Here is a 27,946-nt window from a genome sequence, read left to right on the forward strand (position 1 = left end):
GACTCTTGTGCGTAGCGTCGCTGGTCTCCAAGCTAGCTCGCTAGCTAGCTAGCAGCAGCAGCTTCATCTTCATCTTCATCTTCATCCATCGTCGGTCGTCGCCACCAACGAACAAACAAAAATCAACCAAAGTCGCCGTTCGCCGCCGCTCCCTCGATTAAAGCCTTCTGGTGAATTGACGACGCAATGGCTCCGAAGAAAAGTCCTAAAACGCATTCCCCAAAAGGTTTGTGTTGTGTTTTACTCGCGAACGTCAGAAATGTCTTGAGCTCACTCCCGTTGCCATTCCGCCGATGATGTCTCGTCGTTTGAACGTGAAATAAGCCGACTTGAATTCGGCTCACATTTGAAAGTGCAGCCGACGCGTCGCGTCAACCAAGCGCATTAAATCAAGGCGCTCGCCGAATGCAGCGATCTATCGTAGGTGGGGGAGCGTTCGGATGACGCAAGCTCGGGTTCGGGTTCGGGTTCGGATTTGGGTCGGGCGATCTGTTGCTGCGCTCCAGAGCTCGGGGCCGCCCGAAGAGCCACAGCACGGAACGATTCAACGAGTCAACGATTCAACGATTCATCCCGAAAGTCCGAACGGGACGTGACGTCGCGATCGTGTGCTGCTGAAAGGCCACGAGGAAGCCTGCGAGCCGCAGCTAACAATGACGCACTTTTTACATGTGACTTTACATTTCTTGGCTATACCTTTCGTTCGTAGCCTGTCGTCTTACTCATTTCCACGTAACGGCTCACTTTCCCCAAATCTAGGATTACACACGCTTGATTGAAAAAGCCAAATGAATAGTTGAATTTACACCGAGGAAATTCCCCAGAATTGATGCTGAAGCTCTTGATGTCAACTGCAGGGGAGCGCTGGTCCTGCGAAACCTGGACAAATGCACGACTTTTAATGACCTTGAAACTGGGCCCTGATTGGCCGGCCTCTGTTTGTGGACAATGCGTGGTCGCCAGTAGCTTTGCCTTTTTTCACAGTTGTCAGTATGGCTTGAATAGGACGCAAGCAGGTTGACGCAACGCAATGCCGACGTCCGCAATTGCTTGCCCGGGAACAATTCAGGCCATTTTGCCGGTAATGGGGATAGGGGTGAATGAGTTTCTTTTTTTTTCCCCCGCGTAAGTCGGTAGATGGAACCGCGGGACCCGTTCATCGTTCGCGTTCTGACAGAAACCAGCTCAATTTCTCTGGAACCTTGCCATCCGATTTTCCAAAGTTTGAGCGTTTTGTCAGACTGTCATTGTTCGTATGGGTTGCTGCTCCGTCCGTGTCTGTTTAAGTAGCAGTAGTTTAAAGAATTTAGAATTACTCATAACATCTATGCTAATTTCCAGATGTTTCTTAGGCCGAATTGTATACTTTGGTTGAATATTTTAGTCTTCAAATGTACTGGTGATCGGATGAGTTTTTCTAGGGGGGGGGAGGAGGAGGGGGGTTGTGGGTCGCCGTCGCCGTCGTCATAGAATTTCGTACTCGTTGAGCGCTGGCGGCTACAAGCCCAATTCCAATGAAGTTGGGACGTTGTGTTAAACATCAATAGAAACGGAGTACAATGATTTGCATATCATGTTCAACCTATATTTCATTGAATACACTACAAACACAAGATATTGAATGTTCCAACTGATAAACTTAATTGTTTTTAGCCAATAATCATGAAGTTAGAATTTGATGGCTGCAACACGTTCCCAAAAAAGTGACTGCGAAAGTTGAGGAATGCTCATCAAACACGTGTTTGGAACATCCCACAGGTGAACAGGCTCATTGGGAACGGGTGGGTGCCAGGAGTGGGTAGAAAAGTAGACAATGTTCCTCAACGTACAATTGCAAGGAATGGAGGGATTTCATCATCTACGGTCCAGAATATCATCAAAAGGTTCCGAGAAATCACTGCATGTCAGCGGCAAGGCCGAAAAGCAACATTGAATGCCCGTGACCTTCGATCCCTCAGGCGGCATCAAAAACCGACAGCAACACTTCAGAAAACCAATGTCAGTAAATACAGTTTGGCGCTCCATCCGGAAGTGCAGCTTGAAACTCTACTATGCAAAGCAAAAGCCATTCATCAACAACACCCAGAAACGCCGCCGGCTTCTCTGGGCCCGAGCTCATCTAAGATGGACCGCCGCATAGCGGAAAAGTGTTCTGTGGGCCGACGAGTCCACATTTCAAATTGTTTTGGGAAATTGTGGCCGTCGTGTCCTCCGGGCCAAAGAGGAAAAGAACAATCCGGACTGTTATGGATGCAAAGTTCAAAAGCCAGCATCTGTGATGGTATGGGGCTGTGTTAGTGCCAATGCACATCTGTGAAGGCACCATTAATGCTGAAAAGTACATACAGGTTTTGGAGAATCATACGCTGCCATCCAAGCAACTTCTTTTTCATGGACGCCCCTGCTTATTTCAGCAAGACAATGCCAAACCACATTCTGCACGTGTTACAACAGCGTGGCTTCATAAAATTCTAAATTCATGATTATTTGCTAAAAACAATCACGTTTATCAGTTTGAACATGAAATATCTTGTCTTAATGTTAAATGTTTTAAGCGAAGGAGCGATGTTAGGGATTATGTCACAACTCAGAATGAACTAACTTCAAATTTAGCAATGGCCAATTAAAACTGAAAAATATTGTACTTAATATTTTCCTGGAGGATGCTTTTGGGATTAGCCTTGGAAGTTGGTAATAGTGAAAAATGAAGTGAAACGGACAACGATTTTCATCAAATCTTTGCCAGTATGAGCGTGCTTAAAGAGGAGGAGGATGCTATTCACGCGGCACAGCTTGAAGCTGGCATCGGGTGTCGGTGGAGATGGGCCTGGCTCAAGTTGGAGCCCAAAGCGAAATAAATGAGGCAAATTGAATTTCAATCCCAAATTTGGACATCCACATGGACTTGAGCGGTGCAAATAAATGTTTTTCTGCGTGAAGAAAATGTGTTTATTTTGCCTTATTGTCCTCTTCAGAGTCTCCCAGATTGCTTAATTTATGTTAAAATCCAAAACATTCTCTGCGGGAGACAGGAGGGGACCCCCCCCCCCCCCCCCCCCCCCAGACCCTTTCTACAATGTTTATTTTTTTTGTCACCTTTTTCATGCCTTAGTGTTTACATGTGTGTACTTTACACTTTAACTGGAATGACAAAAGCTTGAAGCAAGCATGCGAAGTCTCTCTTTTGGGGGACTGCGAGTGTGAACAGGCGCGACGAAATATTTTCAAAATTGTCTTTGAATAAGTTTCAATGCGTTTAAAAAAATTCAAAGAATGACGTCATCTTTTTTGTATTTCCTGTAATAAACGGGCGTTCACTGTATCCTGTGAACTAACTATGAATTGTTTTCATGATTTTATTGTGTTTCTTGAACATATACAGAAAACAAGACAATCGACACAAAAAGCGTAAAAGTAGAGCGCGTCTGTGCAAAAGGAGAAGGAAGAAGTCGAAACTTCTAACTCTGCGAACATAAACGACTCGTCATGATTTAGGAAGCTGATCGTACAGATTATATTCGAGGACTCTCTTCAACTCGAGTCGTTTATAATGACATCATAAAGTACTAAACCAATAAGTATATTGTAAGTATCCAAAATAAAAAGAATAATGGGTCTCTCTTAGTGTCATGGCGGCCTTGTCGTTCTATAAATGGGCCGCCAACGAACAGCGGCCGTCGAGGTCGTTCGCTTGACTTTTGTCCTCTGCGGCATCTCACGCACACGCAAACACGCAGCGCCGCGAGCTTCGCGGGCTCTAAGAATAGCGGGCATCGGGTTCCGGACCTCCCGATTGGTCCGGGACGGCGGGGAGGCGCGGAGCTCGTCGTCCGCTGCGCAACCGGCGAAGGTGCCGCTCGGGATCGGACGCGTTAGTTTGACCGCCGGCGCCGAACGTTTGCCCCATGCAGCGCCACCGCCACTACGGCGTCTCCGACGCCCCGGAGGAGCGGGCGGAGCCGATCGTAAGCGAGGAGGCCCGGGACGGCCTGCGGGAGACGGGTAGGATCTGCGTGACCTTTGAACTGGACTTTGGTTTTGCCGCTTCCAGTGCGGCTCAAGCGATTTTCTTCTTCTAGGAGGAGACGGCGCGGAGGAGGCCGCGGCTCCTGCGCTCTCCGGTGGGTGGCGACGCGGCTTTGCCAGGTCGGACTCGCGCGTCGGAAGCTCTCAGCTGCTCGCGACGAACAGCTGCGGCGGGACCCGCCCCCCGTCGGCCCGGTCGCTTCGACCTCTGCCGTTTGGGACGCTCGCAAAGGGCGCCGACGGCCTCCACCCGCGACCGCTGTGTGTGTGTGTATGCGTGTGCGACGTGTTATGTAATTAACTTGGGCCCGGACTTCAATTTGTCGATTGGGATGAATTGGTCGACATTTGTGGGCGGCACGTCGGCCAAGTGGTTCGCACTTGTGGGGTTCCAATCTGGGCTTCAGCGTTTGCATGTTCGTGTGAGGTTTTCTTTCCCACCTTCCCAAAACTTGCACGCTAGCTTATTCGAAGACTCCAAAATTGTTCAAGTCATCGGACGACTCGTTAGTCCAGCTGCGCCCGCGATCGGCTGGCGAGCGGTCCGGGGCGCGCCCCGCTTCTCGCCCAACGTCGGCCGCCGTACGTTCGAGCCGGCATTAGCGTCAACCGAACCAGCGCGCGCCAGGCGAGGAGCCGGAATTTCTCATCTGGCACGCCGGAAGCCAAGGCGGCGCCGGATTTGCCAGGGAAAAGCGGCTCGGACTCATTTCACTAACTTGTCATCCCGTCCGACCGACTTGTTTTGAAGTCAAATTGAGTTCTGCTTCGGACTGAATCTCAGATTTTGTGTTATTTTGCAAAAATAGGATTTCTGATTTGAATTGTTATTGTTCTCCTTCACATATAGTAAAGCAAGTGACAATGATACCATTCTAAATAAGTTTACGATTTGTCTTTGTTTGTTTGTTTTTTTTAACCCCTTGTTGAGTAATTTCTCTTGATACCGAACAAGCTTTGAAACTGTTTTTCCCCTCACATGACCTTGCATCAACTTCCGCAGGAAAAAAAAGTTCTTGACAGGTAACGGAAGAAAAATAAGTGACACAAATTCCCTTTTTTCATTTAACATCATAAAATGACCCCGCAAACTGCAAGGACACGCGACCTCGGCCCAAATGAAATCAAAATTCCAAATTCTGTTTTGCGCATGGAAAGTTTGCAACGCGGATAAACGCTTGCTTTTGCGCGAGCTCGGATTTTGCTCGCTTTGCGCCGCGGTGGCGCCTTCATCGTCCTCTGCAAAACAAAAGGGAAACGATTCCGCCGTCGTCCGGAATCAAATTGCTGACTGTCAACTCGTTCCTCTGCGTTGTTCGTGTAAGCAGCGCAGGTCAGCCATTTTGCGCTTTGTAGCACGGATTGCGGAAGAAGAATTGAATTTGTTTGAAGCCCACTCCTCAATGTGACCTGATTGTTCAGGATGAGTTTTGTGTTGAGGCCCAAGCGTAGCGTGTTTCACCTTTTTGCGTGTTTGTCGCGTTTGCATCTTCAGAGGCAAAGCCGCCGCCGTCGTCGGGAAGCAAGAAGGCGGCCGGAGGCGACGCTGGCGCGGGCACGGGCGGCAAGTATTCTGCGTTCACCTGGTTGGCCGTGCTGGCGCTGTTGGGCGTCTGGAGCTCGGTGGCCGTCGTCTACTTCGACATCGTCGACTACGACAGCGTCATCGGTAAGCGGGACGAGACAATCGTTGCTATTTCATAAGACGCGCAACAATACTTGATGATCAAATGAAAGTATTTGAACGGAACATTTCCCAATCGTCTGATTTCGGCCCGTCAACGGTTTGCGTCGTCCTCCGTGAAAGCAGACTGCTTATCTTTGCGTTGTTTTTCCAAAGAATACATTTGCAAACATCTGCTCTGACTTTGGAAAACAGCGATCAATATTTTCAGACGCACGTTAGCGACCGAACCAGGAACTCCATCGTCATCGGTTTCTTGGTGCGTTTTTGAATGAAGACATTGAAAAATGCTTTTTATCCAATTCATGAAACAAGCGACAGATACATCGATTATTGAAATAATCGTTCGTTGCAGCTCTGTAAATAGAGAATATATCCAAATGTACAAAAAGATGAAGGATAATCCTAATGCAGGTTTATCTCAAAAGTTTGAACATTGTTGGAAAGTTTATTTCAGGAGTTGAATGCAAAAGTGAAAGTCGTGTATGGCACACAGAGTGAAATATCTTTCACAGTTTTGCTTCAATTTCACCCAAAACAACTTCATTAGCACAAGAAAAGAAAATACTACATGAAAAACAATCCAAGTTTCTGAATGTAGAAATCATTTTTCTTTTTCTTTCCAACGTGTGTAATGAATGTGTGATGGATGGATGGATGATGGATGGATGATGGATGGATGATGGATGGATGCATGCATGCGCGGGTGGCTTGCTGGATGGAAATCAACTGAACAGGAATGTTGTGACTGAAATGAACTTTGTCAAGTTGTTGAGATGCGCCCGGCCGGTGGCTCGTCATTGAAGTCAGGACCACATTCAACTTTGTTTCCTTCCTTCTTCTTCTTCTTCTTCTTCTTCTTCTTGTATTTTGTGTGTTGTCTGCACGCAGCCAGAGCTCAGGAGTTTCGTAGCAACTTTTCCCAAGTTTTACAAGGTACACGTTCGACATGTCAAAAGACAAAGCGTGCCGTCTACTTCCTTGCATGACTTTTTCTCCTTCCTGTCCCCTCGGTTACTTGCCAGCTCGAAGGCTGCGTGGACGTCGCCGTCTTTTTTCTTTTCTTTTTTCCTTTCCCCCCGCCCCCCCCCCTTCACTTCATCCAACATTCGCTCGTGTGTCTCGGAGCGAGGTCGTCGCGGCACTTGTTCCCACACGTCGCGTGTAAGACGCTCGCTATAGGCCGCCCAGCTGGCGCGAACGCGAGTCCCATACGCCGCATTTTGTGGTGTTCGTCGGTGGCCGTTCGCGTTCTCCTGGTCGCACAGTTCTCCAAATAAGAAACTGAAAACGTCGTATGTTTCGACACCAACATATTCTACCGAAGCGCGTAATTTCGTCTAGTGAAAGTCCTCTAGCTTAATGCCAACTTGTAGTGCGAAATGCCATAGACAGGCTAACAGAAATGAGCATGTTTTGTGAACGTAATTGAAAGGACTGCGGCGAACGAACCGTGATCACGAGTTCAAATGTCACATATTGTCTTTGGGGGTTGGAGTTTCCGGCGTATTTCAGCGAATAACGTAAGCCATTCTAAACATCTTTAGTAGGCATGTTTAGTAGGCATTTATGATTATTATTATTATGATTATGATTGGAAAGCACGTGAAACCGCCGCCACGGCTCATTTCTCTTTTTCTTCCTGTCGTCCTCGCGCTGCAGGGAAGCTGAGGGCCTACGACGCAGACGGCGACGGCGACTTTGACGCGGAGGATGCCAAAGTCCTGCTCGGCAAGTCCCCGCCAACGTTTTGGTCTTTCTGTCGACTGAGGCGCTTTACAGTAACGCGCTAACGCTTTCCGAGGCGTTGGGCCCCCAAAAAATGACAAAAGGAGCGCTCGTCCATCGCACCCGCGCTGTGTCGCTCATTTTTAAAAGCACTCACGATCATTTCAGACAAACTCCCGCCTTAGGTGAAAGATTGTTTTGAGCACTTGCGTGAGTCCGAATTGACAGTAGTAGTTGTCCGTCTGTACGAGGGCGATGTTTGTGTTTTGGAGGTTTACAAGTGCTGAAGTGAGAAGAAAGCGCAGTTCAACAAAAGTCTCTCCGGTTTCTCGACCGCGACGACAGGCGCTCAGGATACTTTGAATCAGTCTAGCTGGCTTTTAATGAGTGGGAATATGTGGAAAGCATGTAGGAGGAGTTCCCATTTAGCGGGGGAGGGACGCTCCCGCAAAGTCCAAAGGGGTTAGGGTCATTCTTGGGTCCGTCCATTTTCTCCTCGCTGGCGTGGCGCGTCCCAGCTGAAATTTGGGAACCGAGAACTGCGAGGCAGATGAGCTGACCGCTCCTCCCGCGCGCCGCCTCGGAAATGTTCGGCGGGAAGCCGGACGACAACAGGAAGTCCAGCTCGTCGGCTGCCGGCCGTGTGAACGCCGACTTTAATGCCCCTTCCTTCTCTCCTCTCCGTCATCCTCCTCCTTTATTTGATGCCACGCTTCATCCCTCACGCCTTCCTTGTTTCATGTCTTCTTCTTCTTTTTAAGTTGCGTTCCATCCCGCCCTCGCCATCGCCCCCTATCTGCTTTTCTCTTCTCTTTTCTCGTCAGGCCTGACCAAAGATGGCGACGGTAGTGCGCCGGGCGAGTCTCTTGAGGAGGTTGTAAATATTTTGGCAGAGGAGGGCTCTGATTGGATGTACGGCTTCTTCGCCTTCCTCTACGACGTGGTCAGCGCGCCAGTAGAGCGGAGCGAGGAGGAGGAGGAGGAGGAGGAGGAGGAAGATGGCGAGGAAGAGGCAGAGGCGAAGGCGGCCGGGATGCGCCGGCGGGGCGGCTCTTCTTACCTTGATGACGTGGAAGTCAAAGGGGTCATACTGGACCTTCAGAACCAATAGGAGAACAGGAAGCAGAACTGAGAACCTGATGGAGGGCGCGGCGCGCTTGTCGAGCTGGATGGACAGAAAAAGAAAAAGAAAAAGAACATTTGCGGGGAAATACAAGCCCAATTCCAATGAAGTTGGGACGTTGTGTTAAACGTCAATCAAAACAGAATAGAAGGATTTGCAAATCATGTTCCACCTAGATTTCATTGAATACACGACAAAGACAAAGAAGATATGCCATGTTCCAACTGATCAACTTGATTGTTTTGAGCAAATAATCATGAACTTGGAATTTGATGGCTGCAACACGTTCCCAAAAAGCTGCGACAGGTGGGCAAAAATGTTGAGGAATGCTCATGAAACACATCCCACAGGTGAACAGGCGGGGGCCGTGATTGGCTCGAAAAGGAGCTTCCCTGAATTCACAAGTCATTCACAAGCAAAGATGGGGCGAGCTTCGCTTCTTTGTGAGAAAATAGTCCAACACTTTAGGGACAATGTTCCTCAACGTACAAATGCAAGGAATTGAGGGATTTCATCATCTACGGTCCAGAATTTCATCCAAAGGTTCCAAGAATTTGGAGAAAACACTGCACATGCAAGGCCGAAAACCAACATTGAATGCCCGTGACCTTCGATCCCTCAGGCGGCGCTGCAATAAAAACCGACATCAATGTGTGAAGGATTTCACCGCATGGGCTCAAGAACACTTCAGAAAACCAATGTCGGTAAATACAGTTCGGCGCTGCATCCGGAAGTGCAACTTGAAACTCTACTATGCAAAGCAAAAGCCATTCATCAACAACACCCAGAAACGCCGCCGGCTTCTCCGGGCCCGAGCTCATCTAAGATGGACCGCTGCATAGTGGAAAAGTGATCTGTGGTCCGACAAGTCCACATTTCAAATTGTTTTTGGAAATTGTGGACGTCGTGTCCTCCGGGCCAAAGAGGAAAAGAACCATCCGGACTGTTATGGAGGCAAAGTTCAAAAGCCAGCATCTGGGATGGTACGGGGCTGTGTTAGTGCCAATGGCATGGGTCACTTGCACATCTGTGAAGTCACCATTAATGCTGAAAGGTACATACAGGTTTTGGAGAAACATACGCTGCCATCCAAGCAATGTCTTTTTCACGGACACCCCTGCTTATTTCAGCAAGACAATGCCAATCCACATTCTGCACGTGTTACAACAGCGTGGCTTCGTAGTAAAAGAGGGCGGTTTTTCAATGAGTGTCCTCAGTTGATGGAATGTTGTTCAAAGAAAAGGTAAACATGAGCCTGTCCCGGCTTTTTGGGAACGTGTTGCAGCCATCAAATTCTAAATGAAGGATTATTTGCTCAAAACAATCAAGTTGATCAGTTGGAACATGAAATATCTTCTTTGTCTTTGTCGTGTATTCAATGAAATCTAGGTGGAACATGATTTGCAAGTCATTCTATTCTGTTTTGATTTGTGTTTAACACAACGTCCCAACTTCAGTGGAATTGCGCTTGTAACACAGCAGGGATCCAAATGAATCGTTTCATGAACAAAGTATCTCAGTCTTTTTTTCTTCTCGGGCCAGATGAATTGGCGCCATCTTTGAGTTTTTGTAAGTGAACCCGTGCGTGTTTTAAATTTCTACCTTGAAAGAACTCGACGAGCCGCCTCATTCGCTGACGTATTAACTGCCGGCGGCTCGCTCGAGGGCGCTTTGACGTGCTCGCACAGGCTTAGGATTGAACCCACGACCTTCGGGTTTGGGAGACGAGCGCTCTACCGCCCCCAAATGTGTGTGTGTGAATTACACTAGCCACAAAAAGGTTTCGCTTGCCCCTAAAACGCACACTCGCTTTGCTCTTCGCTTAACTTTTGAGCGCACACGCCCAAACTGTTGAATGTTCCAGTTGAGAGAGAGAACAGCACATCGTCCAAAAAAGCCAGCGAAACATTGAAGAGTTGGAAAATGTCAAGTTTAGAGAAGGTCACCTGAAGTGAAGTCCACCTGCAAAGGTGGAAGTGTGTTGTAGGGTTCATCTTGGAATTTCCCCGCAGAGCCTCACGTTTCGTTTTTGAACCCCGAGAAAGGGCGGCGGTGTGCCGGCGATTCCCGATGGGAAGGCGCCTTGCCGGCTTTGGCGTCGCTGATGAACGCTCTCTGCTGTTTGTGGCTTCAGATGACAGGAAGTTCAAAGGTTCCCGCAGGAAGCAGGCGCCCAGGAGAGGTACGCGCGTCGGTGCGTGTCGGCCGCTCGGCTCGCGTCCGGACCCGACGGGCCGACGCGGGCCTCCGTTGTGCCGCTCGCACTTTTGCTTGCGCTGTCCGATCCAGAAGTGCTAACGCAAAAGCGAAGCATGTTTGTTGCCATGGTAACCTGGCCGCCAGAAGCGGGGACTCGCATGTCTCGACTGCGCTTGACTTTGACTTTGGCTCGAGAAGTGTCGCATGCTCCTATTTGAACTTTTTGGATGCAATCATGAAAAAGACAACAACGACACGCAGAAATTCGCAGCTACGACATCTAACTTCCTCCATCACTGTAAAACCCACAATGACGGACGGCTAAGCTATGTTAACTTCGCTAGTTGTCAAACTTGAACTCATCTTAATAATAATAAAGTAACAAAGAATAGAATTAGCTGTAGACTTGAAGATTAAGACTTCATTCTGGCTCGTGACTTAGCTTGACGTCCGCTGATCTCTGACATCCGCTCAGTTTCTAAACACGTGTGCGTGTGTGCGTGCGTGCGTGCGTGCGAAGCGCTCCGAGACGCGGACGAGGATCCCGACGAGACGGAAGTGAACGAAGGTAGTGTTGGGATGCACGCGTGACGTGTGATGTTGGCATCTTAGCGGCAGCTCCGCGTCTTTTTTCTTTCCCGTTCGCCGTCTCAGACGAGATCCCCGAAGAAAGAACTTTGAGGAAGAACGGGAGCCGAGGTACAAAACCTGCGCCTGCATCCTGTGTGGGAACTTTGCTGTTGGTGAACGCTAACCCGTTTAGCATCCATTTGCACCCCGAACCCAACCCCCCCCCCCAGCCCCCCACTCACTGACCGTACGTTTGGCCGCTCGTCTAACTCTTCCCCGGTTGCCGTGTCCCTAACCAGTCGCGATACGTCACCTCGTTGCCGACTATGTTCCGACTTTAGAACTTCCGGGGCGAGACGACGCGTTGCGCGCCGCCCTACGAGAAGAAGTGAACGCCGTCAACGAGAAGACGGAGGCCAGAAGGGTCGCTCGCGTCGCCCTCTCCGAGATCAAAACGCTCCTCGCCGAGGACGACCCGGGCGAGGAGACGGCCTGGCGGCTGAAGATGAAGACGCTGGAGGTCACCCGGGAAACGCTCAAGCTGGAGAAGGAGAGGATCGGGCTGGAAAGGGAGAGGATGGAGGTGGAGACCAGGAGGATGGAAGTGGAGAGGGAAAAGATGGAGTGGGAAAAAGAAAGGAGGGCGCGGGAAAAAGCAGAAAAGGAAAGCGTGGAGCGGGAAGAGGCTGAGCGACAGAAGGCGGACGAAGGGAGACTCGCTTTGGACGAAGCCACGGAAGAGCGGGAACGGCTCGAAAAGCTCGAGGGGGAGCGCTCGGCCGGAGAGGAAGGAAAAGAAAGGGAGAGGCTCGCCGGAGACGGGGAGCACGCGGCCGAAGGGCGAGAAAAAGAGGCGGCCGAGAAAGAGCGCCTCGTTCCAGAGAGCGATCGACCGGCTCAGGGCGAGGAGAAGGAGCGAGCGCCGCGTCTCTCCCGCGACGAGGCCGCTCGGAACCGGACGCAAGCGGAGCGTCCCGACGCCAGGAAGGCGAACGCCACTCAGGCTCCGGAGGAGAAAAGTCGGCGCGCCGGCGGCGTGACGGCCGGCAGGAGGGAGAAGGTCGCGGTCGCCGACAAGATGGCTGCCGGCGGCAAGAAGAAGTAAATGCTTCCTGTGCTCCTGTTTGGTTTTTTTGGTTTTTTTTCTGTCTCCAGGGAGACGGTGGCCATGTTTGGAATCATTCCCGACTCCCACGTTACTCTGTGGGAATTTGAAAATAGTCGACAAAATACACTCGGTGACCGCAAATGCTTTGGTCTCGGACAGCCGCACGCGCGTCAACGATGTTCCTTTTCAACGTGCAACTCGCCGCAGGACGCTCGGAATGTTCATTTGCAAAAGTATATTTCGCAAATTGCTCCGCAGCGGCTCGAGAGTGATTCCCAACACAGCCAATGAGAAACTATTGATTGATTTGTGTTGTTGTTGTTGTTGTTGTTGTAAGCTCCGCACATATTCAAACTCCGCCTCCATCCACGTTAATGCAACGTTTCCCTCCAATGTGACAAGTGTCAAATAAAACATCAAATGGCGCCATCTTCTTCTTCTTCCTTTTGTGCTGTCGTCTTACGTTTGTTTTGTTTCGAGGTGCATCAATTCATCAATCACTCATTCATGATCAATTGAACTGGTTTGATCATCGCTAAATCCTTCAGAGACCAAATGCTCAGAATTTGAAATCTTTTGTGAAGGCAGACTGATTAGCTTTGTGTTTTCTTTTCCAAAATGACATTTGCAAAGAGAGCTTTTATTTTGGAAAACTGATCAACATCTTTGCATACCAAACCAGTAACTCATTCATAATCTTAATAACCTTAAGACATTTGTTCGTCGTTTTAGTTTTTTTGTCTGATTCATCGAAAAAGTCTACCGACTCTCCGTTAGTTGCAGCTCTAATTTAGTTTCTTTTTTTTTAGGAGAATGAATGGATGTTATGTTACTGTAACCTATTACAGTTTAATATTTAATATTACAGTTTCATTATGACTGCACTAGTAGACAACGTAAAAGGGAAAAAGTTTGGCGTTCTGGTTTAAAAAAAAAAAAAGAAAGAAAATGAGTGGAATGATTGTCGTTCGCGTGGGCGCCCACAGTTACTGTCAACCGCCTCAGGTGGGCGTCGCCTCGCACGCTCCTTCAGATCGAAGTTAGACGACACGAGTCCCGTTGCCGCGCGTGTGACTTTTGCGATGGCGACCGCGTGAAGATGATGTGAGCGTTTTGTGTTTGTCACGTTGTCGCCTCCAAACAGGCCTGAAAGAAAGGACGAGCCGGGGGCGGGGCCGGGGGCGGGGCCAGCCGCCTGAAGACGGACCGGCTGAGTTGGCACGCTCACAAGGTGACGAGTCGCAAAAAAGTCAAACTGCAGCGCCTTGAGATGCGAGCGGCCCGACCGCCGAGATTTTGACATGAGCGCTCGTTTGACAGATGTTTGGACTTTTCCCTTTTCAAATCAGCTGATTTTTGTAAAAAAAAAAATTTGCCATTTTATTTATACATGAACACGTTACAACATGAGAGAAAGATAATCACATTTATACAAACCCCCCAAAAATCCACCGATTTTTCTCTCTGTTGTAAAGTTAGCGAAGCCAAAGAAATAGTAAAGGACAAAGTATCGTAAAACAGTCAAATGTTCGGCCTGTAAGTTCTTCCTTCGTTGTTGTGAGCATGACGAGAACATTTGAAAATGGCCTAAAAACAAGTTCCATTATCATCTGATTTGTTTGGACGAGAAGAGAAATATTCTTAAGATTTTGAGCTCGCTCGCTCGCCCGCCCGCCGTCGACGCTCTCGTGTTTCGCACATACGCGAGGACACACGACGGCAAAGAAGGCCGCCCGTCCGCGGCGTCGTGTACTTTACCGACGTACGAGTATCAAACGCCATCCAGTATATTTCCAGATGGATTTTCCGTTTTTCACGAGCTAGAACCCGCCGAAGAGGAGTCGGCCTATCGACGAGCTGCACAGCCGCCGGAGGAGGAGTCGGCGGAGGAGCGTCCGGCGGCGAGCGCGGCGGAGAACTCGCCGGCAAGTGTGTGTTCCGACAGTTTGTTTGCCAACTTGTTGAAGTGCGTGCGTGCGCGCGCGTCGTGACACGCTTGCTGTGCGTTTGTGCGTGTGCGTCAGCGTCCGAAGCCGACGACGTGGACTCTGAAATCCAAGGTGTGTCCCGCGCTCTTCGACCCTCCGACCTCTCGGCCCTCGAAGCATTTGGCGCGGTGCGACTCGCTCGCTCGCTCGTGCGTGTGTGTGTGTGTGTCCTCCAGCTGCCGTGCCGCTGCCTGCGTTCGTAGAAGACGACTTTGTAGCAGGTGAGTCCCGCACAAACGCTCGGGATATTCTTCGACGTGAAAAGCGACGACCCGTGTTCTTGCGCTGATTACAAAAGAAGGGCAAAACCTTTGTTCCTGCTCTCGCGCTCGACAATATTCTCCAAACGGGCAACTCGGTCGTCAAATTTCCCAAACGTCTCGACGGATGTTGACGTGAGACGTCTTGAAATCATTCTGTAGAGAATTTGAACCATTTGAATCCGATTTTCACTTTCTGCCGCGAAGACAAAGGCTCCGGGGCGCGCTTTGTCCTACGACAGACGTGATCTTCCCTCAGCGCGTCCCTGGTTTGTGTTGCAGATGATCCTGGCGGCGACACGGAGCATCTCGGCGGTGTGTAAAACGTTTTCTGTTGTGTCGTCTTTGCCATCCTCCATCGTGAAGTCTCAGCTCGCTGTCTCTCAGGGGAGGACGCGGACGCCATCGACACGAGCGGAGGTGAGGACGGCGGCGGCGGGCCGCGCGCTAAAGGCCGCGTTGTCGTGCTTTCGACTGTTGACGTTTTGTGCTTGTAGTCTTAGTGGTGGAGGCTTCGTCTCAGGAGACCGTCGGTGAGCCGCCGCCGCCGCCGCCACCTCGAGCGCGCGCCGCTTTCGCCCTTGGCGCAGGATGGATGCCTTGCGTCGGCGCTGAAGGGAATCCCACTGGACCGATCGAACCGTTCCAACGGCCGCATTTTTACAACTTTTTAACTTCTCTATTGTTCTTTGTCCATATGAATCGATTCCCCGCATTTCAGCCCGCCGTCGTTTCTCCAGCATTCGCACGCGATTTCTCCATAAATTGCGTTGTCTAATTATTCGTATCATTAATGAGGCTTTCTGAACCGCTCCTCGATGGATGTTTGACAACTTCAAAGCTAATTTAGGAAAAAAACAAAAAACAATTAATTGTACAGCTGGGCGAAAGTTGATTGCTGGCGAATTTGAAACTGTTGCGTTTGTTTGCGGTGAAGTGGAATCTGCAAAAGACTTGACGAGCTCCAAGCTCACACAAGAAGAAGGTCATTTATTTTAATTTTAATTATTATTTTTTTACTGATCCAGATTGGCGACGTTTGTGTTTTTACGACAGCACTTTTTTGTGCGCCAGAGCCGTCGGCGGAGCCGTCGGCGGAGGCGGAGCCGCAGTCCGGGCCGGTCGAAGCGCAGAGCGACACCGCCGGCCCCCCCGCGGGTGAGCGCGCCCGCACCACAACCGCCGCCAACACCGTTCCATGACTAATTCATTCATCAGTTGATCTTTTGATCACTTAAAGGCTCGTTTCAGCGAAGCTGGAGCGATGTTGATTCCTTGTTGAACTTTTTTGTTTGTGTGTGGCGAAGTGGACTCTGCCAAAGATGATGTGACCCACTCCAAGTCGACACGAGAACAAGGTATCTTCCTTTATGAACTGATGTCGATTCAACTTTTTTTTTTACCGCGAGGGGTTACCTCGCAAAGCCACCGGCGATAGTTGAGCTTGACAGTTTGGTCGTCTTTGTCGCAGAAGCGGCGAAGCGCACGGCCGCCGACAAGACCAAAGACAAAGGTACAGAAGGTGGATGAGACGCAGCTCTGCCGAGTCGCTGCGAATGTTTCTCTCGCGCTCCCCTTTGTCCTCCAGCCAAGAAGAAGAAAGCCAAACTGCTCAACAAGTCGGACAAAAGCATCAAAGCGGAACTGGACGCTGCCGAGAAGCTCCGCAAGAAAGTTCGTGACGGGAAGGGTTAGGGTTCGCGCTGCCTTCGAACGCATTGAACGTGTGTTTGTTGTGCGGCAGGGGAAAGCGGAGGCGGCGCTGCGAGCCTTCGAGGCCTTGGTCCGGCGGCACCCGGAGAGCCCCCGCGCTCACTACGGGAAGGCGCAGGTGCGCGGTTCAAGGACGTACGCGCTCGCCATCCGGATCGACTTGATTGTCGCCGCACCGAAATTTGTCGAAAACATCACGATCGGTAGCGACGTCCCATCCAAATGGACTCGTACAGAGGCTACGTTGGGAAATTCAATCTGACGCTCTGCGGCGGTCAGAGAGCCGGCGCGCGCGCGGCCTACGTCGCTGCGTCCGCCATATCGAATGCGTCCCTTCTGCCCGCGAACATCTCGTCCCGCTTGACGCTCGGAATAACCCGACGGCGCTCGCAGTGATTTATGAACGTAGCGTCCTTGCTCCAAGCGCTTTATGGCAAAGATTTGTCATTTACGTGGTGGACGTGAAGGCCAAAAACAAATATTACAAAAAGGGAGCGAAGGCACATGGAAGAATCAAAGTCCTCAATCAAGTATGAAGCCACACAAACCGAAAGAAAACGGGGGACAAAGTCCAAATACTGTCGCGTAACTGTAAAACCGAGGGTTCATTGTAAAGTTCAACACCAAAATGTCCGACCAAACAAACGTCAGCTAGCCATAGATGAGCTAGCTGAAATTAGCATAGACGCTTGGGTTATGGCAAACCTTCAATCGCCTGCTACTTGAATACACACGGAGCAGGAATATATTCTCTCGGCTCTGTGGGAGTATACGTCGGCTTTGGTTGCGGACCTTCTCTGCCTCTTCTCGATCTCAATCGCGGAGCGCAGTGCTTCCTGGGACGTTGCGCCGCAACGTGATGTACCGAAGACGCGGAACTCTGAATGCAAACTTGCTTGTATACTGTCAAAAAAAAAAAAAAAAACGCGTCAAAACAATATAGTGAGCTGGTGAATGACGGATGTGTGTGTGCGCGTGTGTGCGCGCGCGCAGGCAGAGGACGACCTGGCCGAGAAGCAGCGCAGCAACGACATGCTGCAGAAGGCCATCGGCAGCTACGGAGACGCGGCGGAGCTTCCGGACGCCACGCCCGACCTGGTCAGGGCGGCCCTCAAGAGACGAGCCGAGCGCCAACAGTTCCTGGGTAACCGCGCGAGTTTCCACGGCAACACTGCCGCATGCTCATTTACACGGGGATGATGTCGCCACCATATTGGATGTGGCTTAGCCCCATCCAATATGGCGGACTGGCTGATGCGTCACGGCAGCGGCGCGACCCGCTCGAGGAGGCGTCTGTCTTGATATGTCGCCTGTAAACGTAAACGTGTGTCAGGCCGCATGCGGGGCGCCGTGGCCACGCTGGAGAGGCTGGCGCAGGTCTTTCCCGAAGACGTCGGCCTGAAGAACGACCTGGGCGTGGCCTACCTGTTGCTCGGCGACAACAAAGGTGCCAAGAAGGTCTACGAGGAGGTGAGCGACGTCGCCCGCGTCGTCTTCTGTTCTTCTTCTTCGGTCTCACTGGCGCCGTCTCTAGGTTCTGGCGGTCGCCCCCGGCGACGGCTTTGCCAAAGTTCACTACGGCTTCATCTTGAAGTCGGAGAACAAGATCGCCGAGAGCATTCCGTTCCTGAAGGTAAGCGAACGCATTTGGTTTCCGTGACAACCTCCACCCTTCGAACGCACCTGGGTCCACCAGGAGGGCCTGGAGTCCGGAGAGCCCGGCACCGATGACGGACGTTTCTACTTCCACCTGGGCGACGCGCTGCAGAGAGTCGGAGACCAGAGCGTGAGTGCGACGTGGCCGGCCGGGCCCCGGTCTCCCGACCGAACGCGACACGACGGCTTGAAACAATCAAGAAAACAAAATTGCAAGCATCAAATTTTGCAGTTTTGGGGTTGCGAGCTTCAAATGCGCCGTCGCAAGCGTGACGTGACGAAAAAGGAGAGCCCGAAGCGCTCTCTGCCGTTTATTCCAACAAAATGAAAACACGGAGAAGACGCTAACACTGAGTGACCCCAAGCTCTTGATGTCACTCACGAGGCCACACCCCTTAAAGAGTAATGTACTCAAATAACAAATTCAACTCGTTAGTCAAGGTACTAATGTATAAGGACAAATAAGCTATTTGTGGTTCATTATTGAAATGAAGTACAATATGTAAACATACAAATGTGTTTTCTTCAACCTGCCACAAGCTTTTCCGCTAGCTTGTTAGCATTTTAACGCTTGACTGCAAAGTGTCACGTGACGTTTGGCTTAGCGGTATGGCGTCCCCCTGCCCCTCAGGCGTACCACTGGTACCAGGTGGGCCACGAGCGAGGGCACTTTGCGTCCGTGTGGCAGAGGTCGCTCTACAACGTGGACGGGCTCAAGGCGCAGCCCTGGTGGACTCCGAACGAGACGGGATACACCGAACTGGTCAAGGTAGGACAGCGGGCCAGATTTACAAGGATGCGGTTCCGGTCCGGGACCGAACGGCAGCGTTTGCGTTCAGGCGCTGGAGAAGAACTGGAAGACGATCCGGGACGAGGCCCTGGCCGTGATGGACCGAAACACGGGCCAGTTTGTGCCCGAGGAGGAGAACCTGAGGGAGAAAGGAGAGTGGGGCCAGTACACGCTCTGGCAGCAAGGTTCTTGACTTCTTGAAGCTTCTCTTCCGCATTCGCTCACAGCTGACAGACTCGTTTGTGTTCAGGGAAGAAGTCCGCCGCTTCCTGTCAGGCTGCCCCGAAGACCTGCTCGCTGCTGGAGAGATTTCCTGAAGCCACCGGCTGCAAGCGAGGACAGGTACGCACTTTGGACACGCGTCGTGAATACGTATCTCGTTCTCGTTCCGGACTCGCGTGACAGGTCGGCGACGTTGCCTTAACGAGGCTCGTTTGCGCGCGCGCAGATTAAGTTGTCGGCGATGCAGCCGGGCACGCACGTGTGGCCGCACACGGGCCCCACCAACTGCCGACTGAGGATGCACCTCGGCCTCGTCGTTCCCAAACGCGGATGCCGCATCAGGTGCACGGACCGGACCAGGTACCCTTCACTCCCCTCCTCATCCTCTTTGTCCGCCGTGGAAGTCCACGCGTTCGCTTTAGCAGATGTTGCCGGCTAAAATCGGGGGCTCCTCGTTTCTCTAAACCGAGCGATATTGACTCCGGATTCGCCCGTCTCCATTTGTTTAACGAACATAAGAAAAGAAATCATATAATTAAGGTACGGCAAAGGTTCAAAAGTGACGGCGTCTGCAGTTTGTTGTTACGCGATGACGCCTACGTTCAGTGTAATTGGATTAGTTACGGAGTTTGTGCAGCGTAAGACCCGGGTCAATCTTCCCAGCGCAGCGAGACGTTCGTTGATCGATAATACCGCGGCTGCCCAAATCTTCAAATCAAATCTTCGTGAGCAAATGCAGTACGTTGATGGCAAAATCCAGTTGAGAGGCCGAAAAGACCGCGCGTGTGTGTGTGTCCTTGGTGTCGGTGGTCCCGCCAGGGAGTGGGAGGAGGGCAAAGTGTTGATCTTCGACGACTCTTTCGAGCACGAAGTTTGGCAGGACGCCGCCACGTTGCGCCTCATCTTCATCGTGGACGTGTGGCACCCGCAGCTGACGGCGTACCAGAGGCAGACGCTCAGCGCCATCTAGAGCGCGACCTCCCGAGCGCCTGCCGACCTCTACTACTGACTTGACCCCGCGCGCGTTGGACTGACTGTGCTGTTCAATGTTTGCGGAGTTTGTTTGAGCAAAACCTCAAGTTGGACGCGACTTTTTCCTCCGCTGTTTTCCCACTAGCTGACTTTTTTTTCCTCTTCTCTTTTGTACAATTGCTGCCAACGTCAGATGTTGTAAGAGATTCTATTTTTATTAAAAATAACCCCAGAAAATAGTGGTGCATGTTTGTTGTTGTTGCTTTATTTTGTCGTAACTGTTTTATCTTTGCGGTTGACGCTCCAGCCAAGGGGTGGGCAAAGTCTGGCCCGGGGGGCCCCAGGGGCCCATTCCCTTCTTTATATTCGGCCCACCGAGCATTTACATTCTCAAGAGTCCTATCATATTTTTTGTGTCCATTGAGCAGTTTTTTTTTTTTTATCTGAAATTTGTCCATTAAAATGTAAAAAAATACATTTTAATTAACGAATTTTTTTATTTTTTTTTATTTATGGATGTCTTTTAAGTCATTGTTAAATGTATTTATTTTAAATATGAAATGGAAAAATGTCATGTTTGAGACTACAGAAGAATGGCACATGACCAGAGAGAGCCAATCACATGCATCAGCTTGAGAAGGAGGAAGTGAGATGGGGAGAAGAAAAAAAAAACAAAACCTGAGCTTTTGCAGCAGCTATTTTTCAAATGTAACTAAAATTGTCATCATGGAAATGTCCCAAAGCAACACAATTCAATGACACATTTTCTCCCAGTCATGTCGTGGATTCCGAGGACAAAACATTCGGTTCATAAATTGTCATCTCGTTGCATGTAATTGTAAATTGATGACCCCCCCCCCCCCCCCCCCCCAGTTGAAAGCGGCACACGTGGAGGTGTAAATGTTTACTAGTTTACATTCTGCAGTAAATACATGACAAGAGATGGGTGTAGCCCCGATGTCCCCCGAGCGCCCTGCGGGAGGCCACGACAACATTTTTTCCGTCTTCACATCTGCGACAAAAAAAGTCGTCCGCCGTTTTTGCAGCGCACGATGACATCCACTGTACAATCTTGTAGCAAGTTCAATCAAAAGAGTTTTTCTCTTCAGTGACACTTTGGCATTTGGTGTGTGTTGACAGCACAATACTGACGCCCGTCTGCAGGTGGACCTTTCGTCATAAATATTGAACAAATAAGTCCGTGGCGATAAGCTTGGATCATTTTGGGCTTCTTGCGAACGTGTCAGCTTTGTGTTGAACTAAAAAGATTTCAGAGATCAAGAAAAGACCGAAAGAAATGATCCCAATTTTACGTAATTGCGCCGAAAACTATGATTTTTTTTTTTACAGTTGGACCCCATGAGTCAAATAGCAAAAAAATCCACAATTGACGCCCTGCTAAAAAGGTTGCTAATCGCTGACCAATAATTCCACAAGATTGCAGCATTGCACTACTTTTGTCTCAATGAAGCTCCTTAACACACTTCAATATAGTCAAGATGGCTATTCGTGGGGGAAAAAAAGCAAATAGGCAGGGGATTGCATTTCAAAAATAATAACAGTAATAACGCATGAATAACAGGGGAGAGGTTCCAAAAAAATACAAAAGAATAATCTGTTGAATGGCTGAATTGATGAAGTACTACAAATAATGCATCTCTGTTCTTCTATCGATGCCAGCGACATTTGCCAACAGGCCGAGCAATGAAACGCCTGTCCACTAGATGGCAGAAGGTCGCCGATGCGAAAAGAGGAGAAAATTCAAGAGGCCGAAGAACAACATTGGAACGCCTTTGCCGGGGAAATCAAAGTCAGATTTGGGCCTCGGTTGCGAAACGCTCAACGAGAATCGCCCCAAAATAAACGAAGAAAGAAAGGGATGAAGATGATGGTGGTGATGGTGAGCAAACATTCACTAAAGTCGTGAGAACCTTTTCTACATTCCTGCGCAGGGACACACAAACACGGTCGAGGGTCACGTGTGTGTGTGTGCGCGCGCGCGCGCTGCTGAGGCTGCACACACACACACAAACACACGCACACTCGGGCTCAGAAACAGGAAGTACGAGTCAAAGTTCAGCGGGACGGGACGAAACAGCACGAGTGAAAATCCAGCAAGTGTGTGTGTTGTGTGTGTTGCGTGTGTGTGTGTTCAGTCCAGGGTCAGGAGCGGGGCGCTGCTCTCGCGGTCCGTCTGTCGCAGCGTGGCAGGGTTGGCGACCGACTGAGACCTGAAAGCCAAAAACCAAAACAAGAATGGCCGATGATTTCGGGCGGAACCCGTCCTGACAAACACACACACACACTTGTTTGCTGTCTGGGTGCTCCGGCCACAGCCGTGTCGAAAAGTGTCGCTTTGGCACCATCTTGTGGTGTCTCCGTGCCAAGCGGCCGTCAGAGCTGCCGCCCCGTAGAAATTCACTTCCGGAACAACGTGTCCAAATTTGTCCCAATTTCCATATTTGCAACGTTTTGTCAAGAACAGTTATTGAAGTATATTATGTCATCGGAATATGTAAAGGAATTCTGCATGCTGTTTAATTGCACAACATAATTATGACTCGAATGGTAATCGTTTTCGATATTTGAAGCCATATTTGAATATTTCCGGTCATGTCGGACGCTGGATTTTTTTCTCAACCGATTTCCAGAACAATCGGTGTTACGGCCGTAATGAGTCGGCGTAACAAAATACGGACGTTCCGTAACATTGGGCGGCTCTGGACTACGTGGAAGTGAGGGGAGGAGGTTTTTCTCTTCAACTTCAACATAGTTCCTTCACTACTTTTGTCTGAATGAAGCTCCTCAACTCACTTCAACATAGTCCGTTGACAAGATGGCAGCCAAGTGATACTTTTCTCGCTTTGGCCTGAGCACAAGTTGATGGAATCCTGGAGGTCGGGTTCCCGAAACAAAGCGCCAGTTTGCAAATATGCGAGTGTTCACTGTACCGATGTTTTTTGGGGGGGGGCGTTAATTGCTCGCACATTTGCGCTCTTCACCGCAAAGTCAATCAACTCCAATATCATTTCGAGATTCAGCTAAAAAAAAAAAAGCAATAAGGCTTCATTGCTTTTTATGGATGAATTTGGGTTTGTTTGTCAGGAGGAGGGATTTTGAACGCGCACGACAAGCCAAAACTTGTTTGGCAAAAAGTCGTTCTCGTTTCTTTCTTCTCTTGGATTCAAATCGGAAATGAAAAATCAGAGTTTGAGTTGAAGGCCCGACCTTTTCATGAGCTCCTGGCCGCCGCCGCCGCCGCCGTTCTGTTGGACGCGCAGCGCGTCGTAAGTGAGGGTGTACTCGGTCTCGTCCGTGTAGTCGGGGCCCAGCAGGGTGCGCGCCCACGTGCCCGTGTCGTACGGCGGCAGCGTGCCGCCGAACTCGGACGGCAGACAGTCGGGCCGGATGAGCTGGTGGAGCGAGTTCAGGTTGTTGCCGTGCAGAAAGATCTGCGGCCGACGGACCGATGCGTTACGATAGGCACGTCGATCAAATATCATATTGACGCGATCGATACGACGGGTACGAACAAAAACACAACTGCGGCATGCGGGGGGAACTGATCCAGACAAGATGAAGATGTTGCATGTTGCTATGTTTCAAGTCTTAATTCTCCAAGCCTAACGACGCTACAAGAATATTTGGACATTGAGTGCAAAGTGGAAAGAGAATGTCGTTGACATTAATGACGGATGAGAGGTGTGATGTCTGCGGGCGGGCGGGCGGGGAGGAGGAGGAGCTCGCGCACTCACCCGCTTCCTGGTCTTGTCCTTGAGGAAGGGCTTGATGATGGTGAACATGGCGCGGATGTACCACGGCTGGTTGACGAAGTGGATGCCGCCGAAGCGCGCTGGGAAGCTGTCCTGAGGGGGAAACAAAAACAAACGCTCGGTCCACTCACTTCAACTTAGTTCTTGGGCAGCGAGATGACTCATTACTAAGACTTCATTTTGTCGAAATGAAGCGCCTCAACTCACTTCCTCAGCATCAAGATGGGGGCTAAGGACGACTGTTGTCTAAGCCGGCGATTTCCCCCGCCAGTGCGCCGTGGGTAATGTTTGATTTTGTGTCTTTCTTCACAGGCATAGCGACAGACACACCAAAAGAAATGCTCTTCTACTAGAAGGCAGGGACTAGCAAGAAAGTCCTGACCGTATCCGCCGTGAGATTTTCCATTTGTCAAATATGGGCCTTGGCTCCGTAAAGGTTGGAAATCACCGGTCTAACCAAAGCTCCTCAACTCACTTCCACATAGTTGACCGGCACCAAAATGCCATAACGTGACGACGAAAGACTACTTTTGTCCGAGGGAAGCTCCTCAAATCGATCGCTCGGCACCGCGGGACTACTTTTGTCTCACTAAAGTTCCTCAGTTCAGTTGGCACCGAGATGCCACAAGGTGGTGGCCGAGGACCACCTTTACTTTTATCTGAAGTTCCTCGACTCGTTTCATCCTATTTTCTCGGCTCCGAGATGTCCCGCGGTGGCACCGAAGCACTACTTTTGTCCGAACGAAGCTCGTCTCCTCACTTCGACCTAGTTCACCGGCACCGAGACGGAGTCAAAGTCACGCGCGTGACGCTTTGAACGGGGCGTGCGACCTGCAGGCCCTCGATGGCCAGCTTGAGGACGTTGGGCGTGAGCTTGGAGGCCTGCTTGAAGGAGAAGTCGCTCCAGTCGACGATGAGCACGAAGCCGTTGATCTGCAGCTCGGGCTTCTCGATCAGAACCTCCAGCGACAGCAAGATGGCCCGCAGGATGTCCGTGAACGAGTTCCTGCACGCACGCCGAGTCCACATGCGTCAGCGACCGTCCGTGCGCTAGTACCGCACTAGTACAGTCAAAGCATTCAGTGTACAACGCGTTGCTGGGTCTTATGATTCATAATCCATTTCATGGGAAATGGACTGCGCTGTGAATGTCAAATATGTACGTTTGTATATTTTAAGATTATTCATGATCAAATAATCATTCATTCTCAGTTCAAATCGATGAGAATGATCTTGTTTTGAAAGGTTAAAACTCTTTCTTTTAATAATAAATCAGTCTTTTATTCACAAATTATTGACCATTTTGATTTGATTTCACACATAATTACACAGTAACTTGATCGAGTGGATTACCGAAGATTTTTATGGAACCTAGTAATACATTTGTATTTCGAATGTCATTGTTTTTACTTCATTCAAATGGTTAAACTCATTATTTGATGAAATCCATTTCGAAAGGTTTGAAAACAATCCAAATGGGGACATCAAATATTTAAATTCATAACATTTTGAAACTAAAAATAAGATTACGTTACATTGTTTTTGATTTCCAGGAAATATTTCCGAGGTGTGCAAGTGTGCGGGTCGCCGTGACGACGGCGCGCGGACCTGTTCTGATCCCAGTTGGAGGCGAACAGGATGAGGATCTTGCGACCGTGTTGGTCCGGAGTCTCCAGAACGCCCGGGAAGCCGTCCGTCAACGCCCGCTTGATGCCCGGCTCGTCCACCTGGCGCACACGCGTCCTGTTAACGAGCGCCCGCGCGATCGGCGTGCGTGTCCGCACCTTAAAGCTGTGGAACATGTGCAGGTTCTGCTGGCGAAAGTGGAAGTACTGCGCCAGCAGGCGGAAGGTTTCCACCGGGTCGAACTTGCGCGCCCGCAGGAAGCGCAGGACGAAGTCGTCGTCCGTTCGCAGGAAGCCCACGTCCGGTCGCGTCACGATCATGTCTCGCACCTGCCGGACAGACGCGGCGCCGTCAACCTCGCGCGGACGAACGCGCGGCGGGTCGCCGTACCCGCTGGATGTCGCGGTGCAGCGTGTCGGGGTTTTCGTTGAGCTCCGCCCGGGCCTTCTCGGCGGCCGCCGGCTGCGACATCCCGTTAGCGATTTGAAGTCGGCGACAGCGCCACCGCTCACGTCATGGCGCCGAGCGTTTGGGCGCCGGGTGATGGGAAGGTCAAAGGTCAGCAAAGGTCAAGGCGGTTTCGCTGGAAAAGAGAGCAACGGACAAACGGGTTTGGGGCGCATATGGGCAAACAATGGAATGGTCGCCATCTGGTCTCAGCGCACGTGGACAAACGCTTGACTGGTCGCCGATCCATATCGGGGCTTGGCATTACGCGGGCCCGTTTCCACAATGGCCGCTCCCGCCTTTCATTTTGCCCGCTTCGCTTAAAGCCGCAAACGTTAGATTGCATCAACTACTGTAGAGATTTGCCTCACTAGTAACCTGGTTGTTCTACTAGTGCGCCCTTGTCATTCTTCTAGTGCACCTTCATCTACTTTGTCCTAGTTGCCCTTCTAATGCGCAGAGATGGTGGATTAAACAGTCATTTGGCTAGTGCACTGAATGATCTCACAAGTGAGGACAAAGAGCATACTAGTATGGACAATTCAGTGCACTAGTAGGATATGGAATAAATGCTCCAAGTGTTTTCCACAGCTCGGAGTCAACTGTGCTCCAGATAAGCGTTAGAGAAAATGGATGGATGGATGGATGGGAAATATGTGTGCAATAAACGTCAATGATGTCCTGCAATCATGCTAATCATTTTCCTAATAATAACGAAGGCAAATATTACTGATGCGGTTAGGTGTGCGGCTGGAGTGTCGCTCGTCCGAGCGGTTCCGGCCCTCCCGAGCTGGTCCTGATGCTGAGGACGCCGTCGGCCATCACACAAAACAACAACAAGGACAAAAGAGCAAATATGAAAAGCTATATATATATATATATATAAATAAATACACCCCAAAAAATTCAAGAAGACAAAAACGAAAACTAGAAAAATCAAACGTCGTCTTTTTGCGTCCCCGCTGACATTTGAACGCTCGATGAGGGGAAAATGTGCGGCGAAGATGTTCAGCGTCGGGATTCTCCCATTTGGCCTCCTCTTTTTTCTGCTTTCGCTACATAACACTTCCGGCCAACACTTTCACAATAAAGGTCTATGCCGCCAACGGGAAATGCTAATGTTCACTCAAATCTCACACCAATAAGGACCCCGATGCTTTTATACTTCATTAACTATACATCATTATATATTATTAGATATCACTAGGTCTATCTTTTGTCTTTGGTTTGGCCCTCTAAATGGTTTAAATATATTTAGAAAGTCCTGTTTAACGGGGGGCTCATATACAGCTGTACGCGAATTTATGATAATTGATACTTTTACACACGCGGTGATATACTCTATTGTTTTTTATTTTATTTTATAAAAGTAAATCAAACTGGGCTATGACGTCATCGTACTGCATTTTATTGTGTAGGTGTGTGAGCGGACGGTGATGCACTTCCGGTTGGTCCGAGCTTCTTGTCTTACGCCGAACACGTTCGCCTCACTTGCCCATTTGCGACACATTTCGTCCGTGTAAGCTCGTCTAAATCGTCTTTTAAGTGTCGCCGGCGCAGTTCCAACATTTGACTTTGCTTGTCACGTGCCGCTCCAGTCGTTTGTCGTCTTTTTAGTTCCACTTTTCGTCGGCCCACTTAGCTTGGCGATTAGCCACTTCGCTTCGTTAGCCGCCTTCCGGTCCAATCTCGCATCAAATCCAAAAATGGATCCAAGTGGAGTCACTGCTCACACGCCCAAGGTAAGACTGCCCCACTTTGGAATTTGTAGTTTTAAACTTACATTTTTGTCTAACAAGACGTTTGAAGCCTGGAAGCTTAAAAGAAAACAATTTGAACAGTTTATAAAACGAGAGCCAATATGGCCTCCGTCGTTGACGTCACCGCTCCACTTTAAATAAGTTAATGTTTGTGTTGAAGAGAGTATGTCTAGCTTAAAGTGTGGCAATGGACGTGTTCGTCATTGTTTATACAATATTGTTTTTCACGACGTTAGCATACGTCACTGAAGGGCGGGGCTAAGGCCGAACCCCCCGAACTTGTTTGTGACTGGAGATGAAC

At 50.0% G+C, this 27,946-nt stretch overlaps 4 protein-coding genes across 23 annotated transcripts in view; 3 read left to right on the top strand and 1 right to left on the bottom strand.

Annotated features, from left to right (window-relative positions):
• Nucleotides 1–21,856, top strand: unm_hu7910 (un-named hu7910). Of its 9 annotated transcripts, none has more exons than XM_061757470.1 (27): nucleotides 3,768–4,002; nucleotides 4,080–4,121; nucleotides 5,522–5,695; nucleotides 6,602–6,646; nucleotides 7,373–7,441; nucleotides 13,583–13,669; nucleotides 14,263–14,367; nucleotides 14,463–14,498; nucleotides 14,603–14,647; nucleotides 14,969–15,001; nucleotides 15,074–15,106; nucleotides 15,184–15,219; nucleotides 15,624–15,671; nucleotides 15,761–15,844; nucleotides 15,994–16,044; nucleotides 16,158–16,199; nucleotides 16,275–16,360; nucleotides 16,431–16,517; nucleotides 17,393–17,543; nucleotides 17,733–17,869; nucleotides 17,934–18,032; nucleotides 18,096–18,185; nucleotides 18,687–18,824; nucleotides 18,895–19,030; nucleotides 19,096–19,187; nucleotides 19,294–19,427; nucleotides 21,720–21,856. In XM_061757470.1, exons 1-27 carry the CDS (start codon nucleotides 3,906–3,908, stop codon nucleotides 21,745–21,747), a joined length of 2,205 nt encoding a protein of 734 aa, XP_061613454.1. In that variant the 5' UTR covers nucleotides 3,768–3,905; the 3' UTR covers nucleotides 21,748–21,856. The 9 variants fall into 9 exon arrangements, with proteins under 9 accessions (XP_061613452.1, XP_061613454.1, XP_061613445.1 ...); XM_061757461.1 differs by lacking the exon at nucleotides 21,720–21,856 and adding an exon at nucleotides 19,887–20,278 and having other exon boundaries at nucleotides 3,771–4,002; XM_061757468.1 differs by lacking the exons at nucleotides 3,768–4,002; nucleotides 4,080–4,121; nucleotides 21,720–21,856 and adding exons at nucleotides 1–226; nucleotides 19,887–20,278.
• LOC133469894 (uncharacterized abhydrolase domain-containing protein DDB_G0269086-like) lies at nucleotides 8,752–12,863 on the top strand. Of its 3 annotated transcripts, XM_061757483.1 has the most exons (4): nucleotides 8,752–10,743; nucleotides 11,281–11,328; nucleotides 11,415–11,459; nucleotides 11,672–12,863. In XM_061757483.1, the coding sequence occupies exons 1-4, from the start codon at nucleotides 10,632–10,634 to the stop codon at nucleotides 12,433–12,435; spliced, it is 969 nt and encodes a 322-aa protein (XP_061613467.1). In that variant the 5' UTR covers nucleotides 8,752–10,631; the 3' UTR covers nucleotides 12,436–12,863. The 3 variants fall into 3 exon arrangements, with proteins under 3 accessions (XP_061613467.1, XP_061613468.1, XP_061613469.1); XM_061757484.1 differs by lacking the exon at nucleotides 11,281–11,328 and having other exon boundaries at nucleotides 8,753–10,743; XM_061757485.1 differs by lacking the exons at nucleotides 11,281–11,328; nucleotides 11,415–11,459 and having other exon boundaries at nucleotides 8,754–10,743.
• Nucleotides 20,931–27,900, bottom strand: LOC133469893 (clavesin-1-like). 5 transcript variants are annotated; one of them, XM_061757479.1, is made up of 8 exons: nucleotides 27,669–27,900; nucleotides 26,616–26,687; nucleotides 25,829–26,021; nucleotides 25,421–25,767; nucleotides 24,644–24,818; nucleotides 23,795–23,905; nucleotides 23,268–23,491; nucleotides 20,931–22,270 (listed from the first exon to the last, which is right to left on the bottom strand). In XM_061757479.1, exons 3-8 carry the CDS (start codon nucleotides 25,907–25,909, stop codon nucleotides 22,192–22,194), a joined length of 1,017 nt encoding a protein of 338 aa, XP_061613463.1. In that variant the 5' UTR covers nucleotides 25,910–26,021; nucleotides 26,616–26,687; nucleotides 27,669–27,900; the 3' UTR covers nucleotides 20,931–22,191. The 5 variants fall into 5 exon arrangements, with proteins under 5 accessions (XP_061613463.1, XP_061613465.1, XP_061613464.1 ...); XM_061757481.1 differs by lacking the exon at nucleotides 27,669–27,900 and having other exon boundaries at nucleotides 25,421–25,539; nucleotides 25,597–25,767; nucleotides 26,616–27,304; XM_061757480.1 differs by lacking the exon at nucleotides 27,669–27,900 and having other exon boundaries at nucleotides 23,268–23,452; nucleotides 26,616–27,304.
• riok3 (RIO kinase 3 (yeast)) overlaps nucleotides 27,335–27,946 on the top strand; it is a 6,347-nt gene continuing 5,735 nt past the window's right edge. For 2 of the 6 annotated variants that reach the window (XM_061757473.1, XM_061757475.1), the window contains exon 1: nucleotides 27,338–27,627. Coding sequence is in view for 2 of the 6 variants with exons in the window: in XM_061757472.1 (XP_061613456.1) it covers nucleotides 27,592–27,627 (36 nt within the window). In the remaining 4 variants the exon portion in view is untranslated. Of the gene's footprint in view, nucleotides 27,628–27,946 lie in introns of all 6 variants that reach the window. The other 4 variants (XM_061757472.1, XM_061757476.1, XR_009785809.1 and 1 more) reach the window with 3 other exon arrangements.

Source organism: Phyllopteryx taeniolatus, chromosome 20 (assembly GCF_024500385.1).
Source record: "Phyllopteryx taeniolatus isolate TA_2022b chromosome 20, UOR_Ptae_1.2, whole genome shotgun sequence".
NCBI lineage: Eukaryota > Metazoa > Chordata > Actinopteri > Syngnathiformes > Syngnathidae > Phyllopteryx > Phyllopteryx taeniolatus.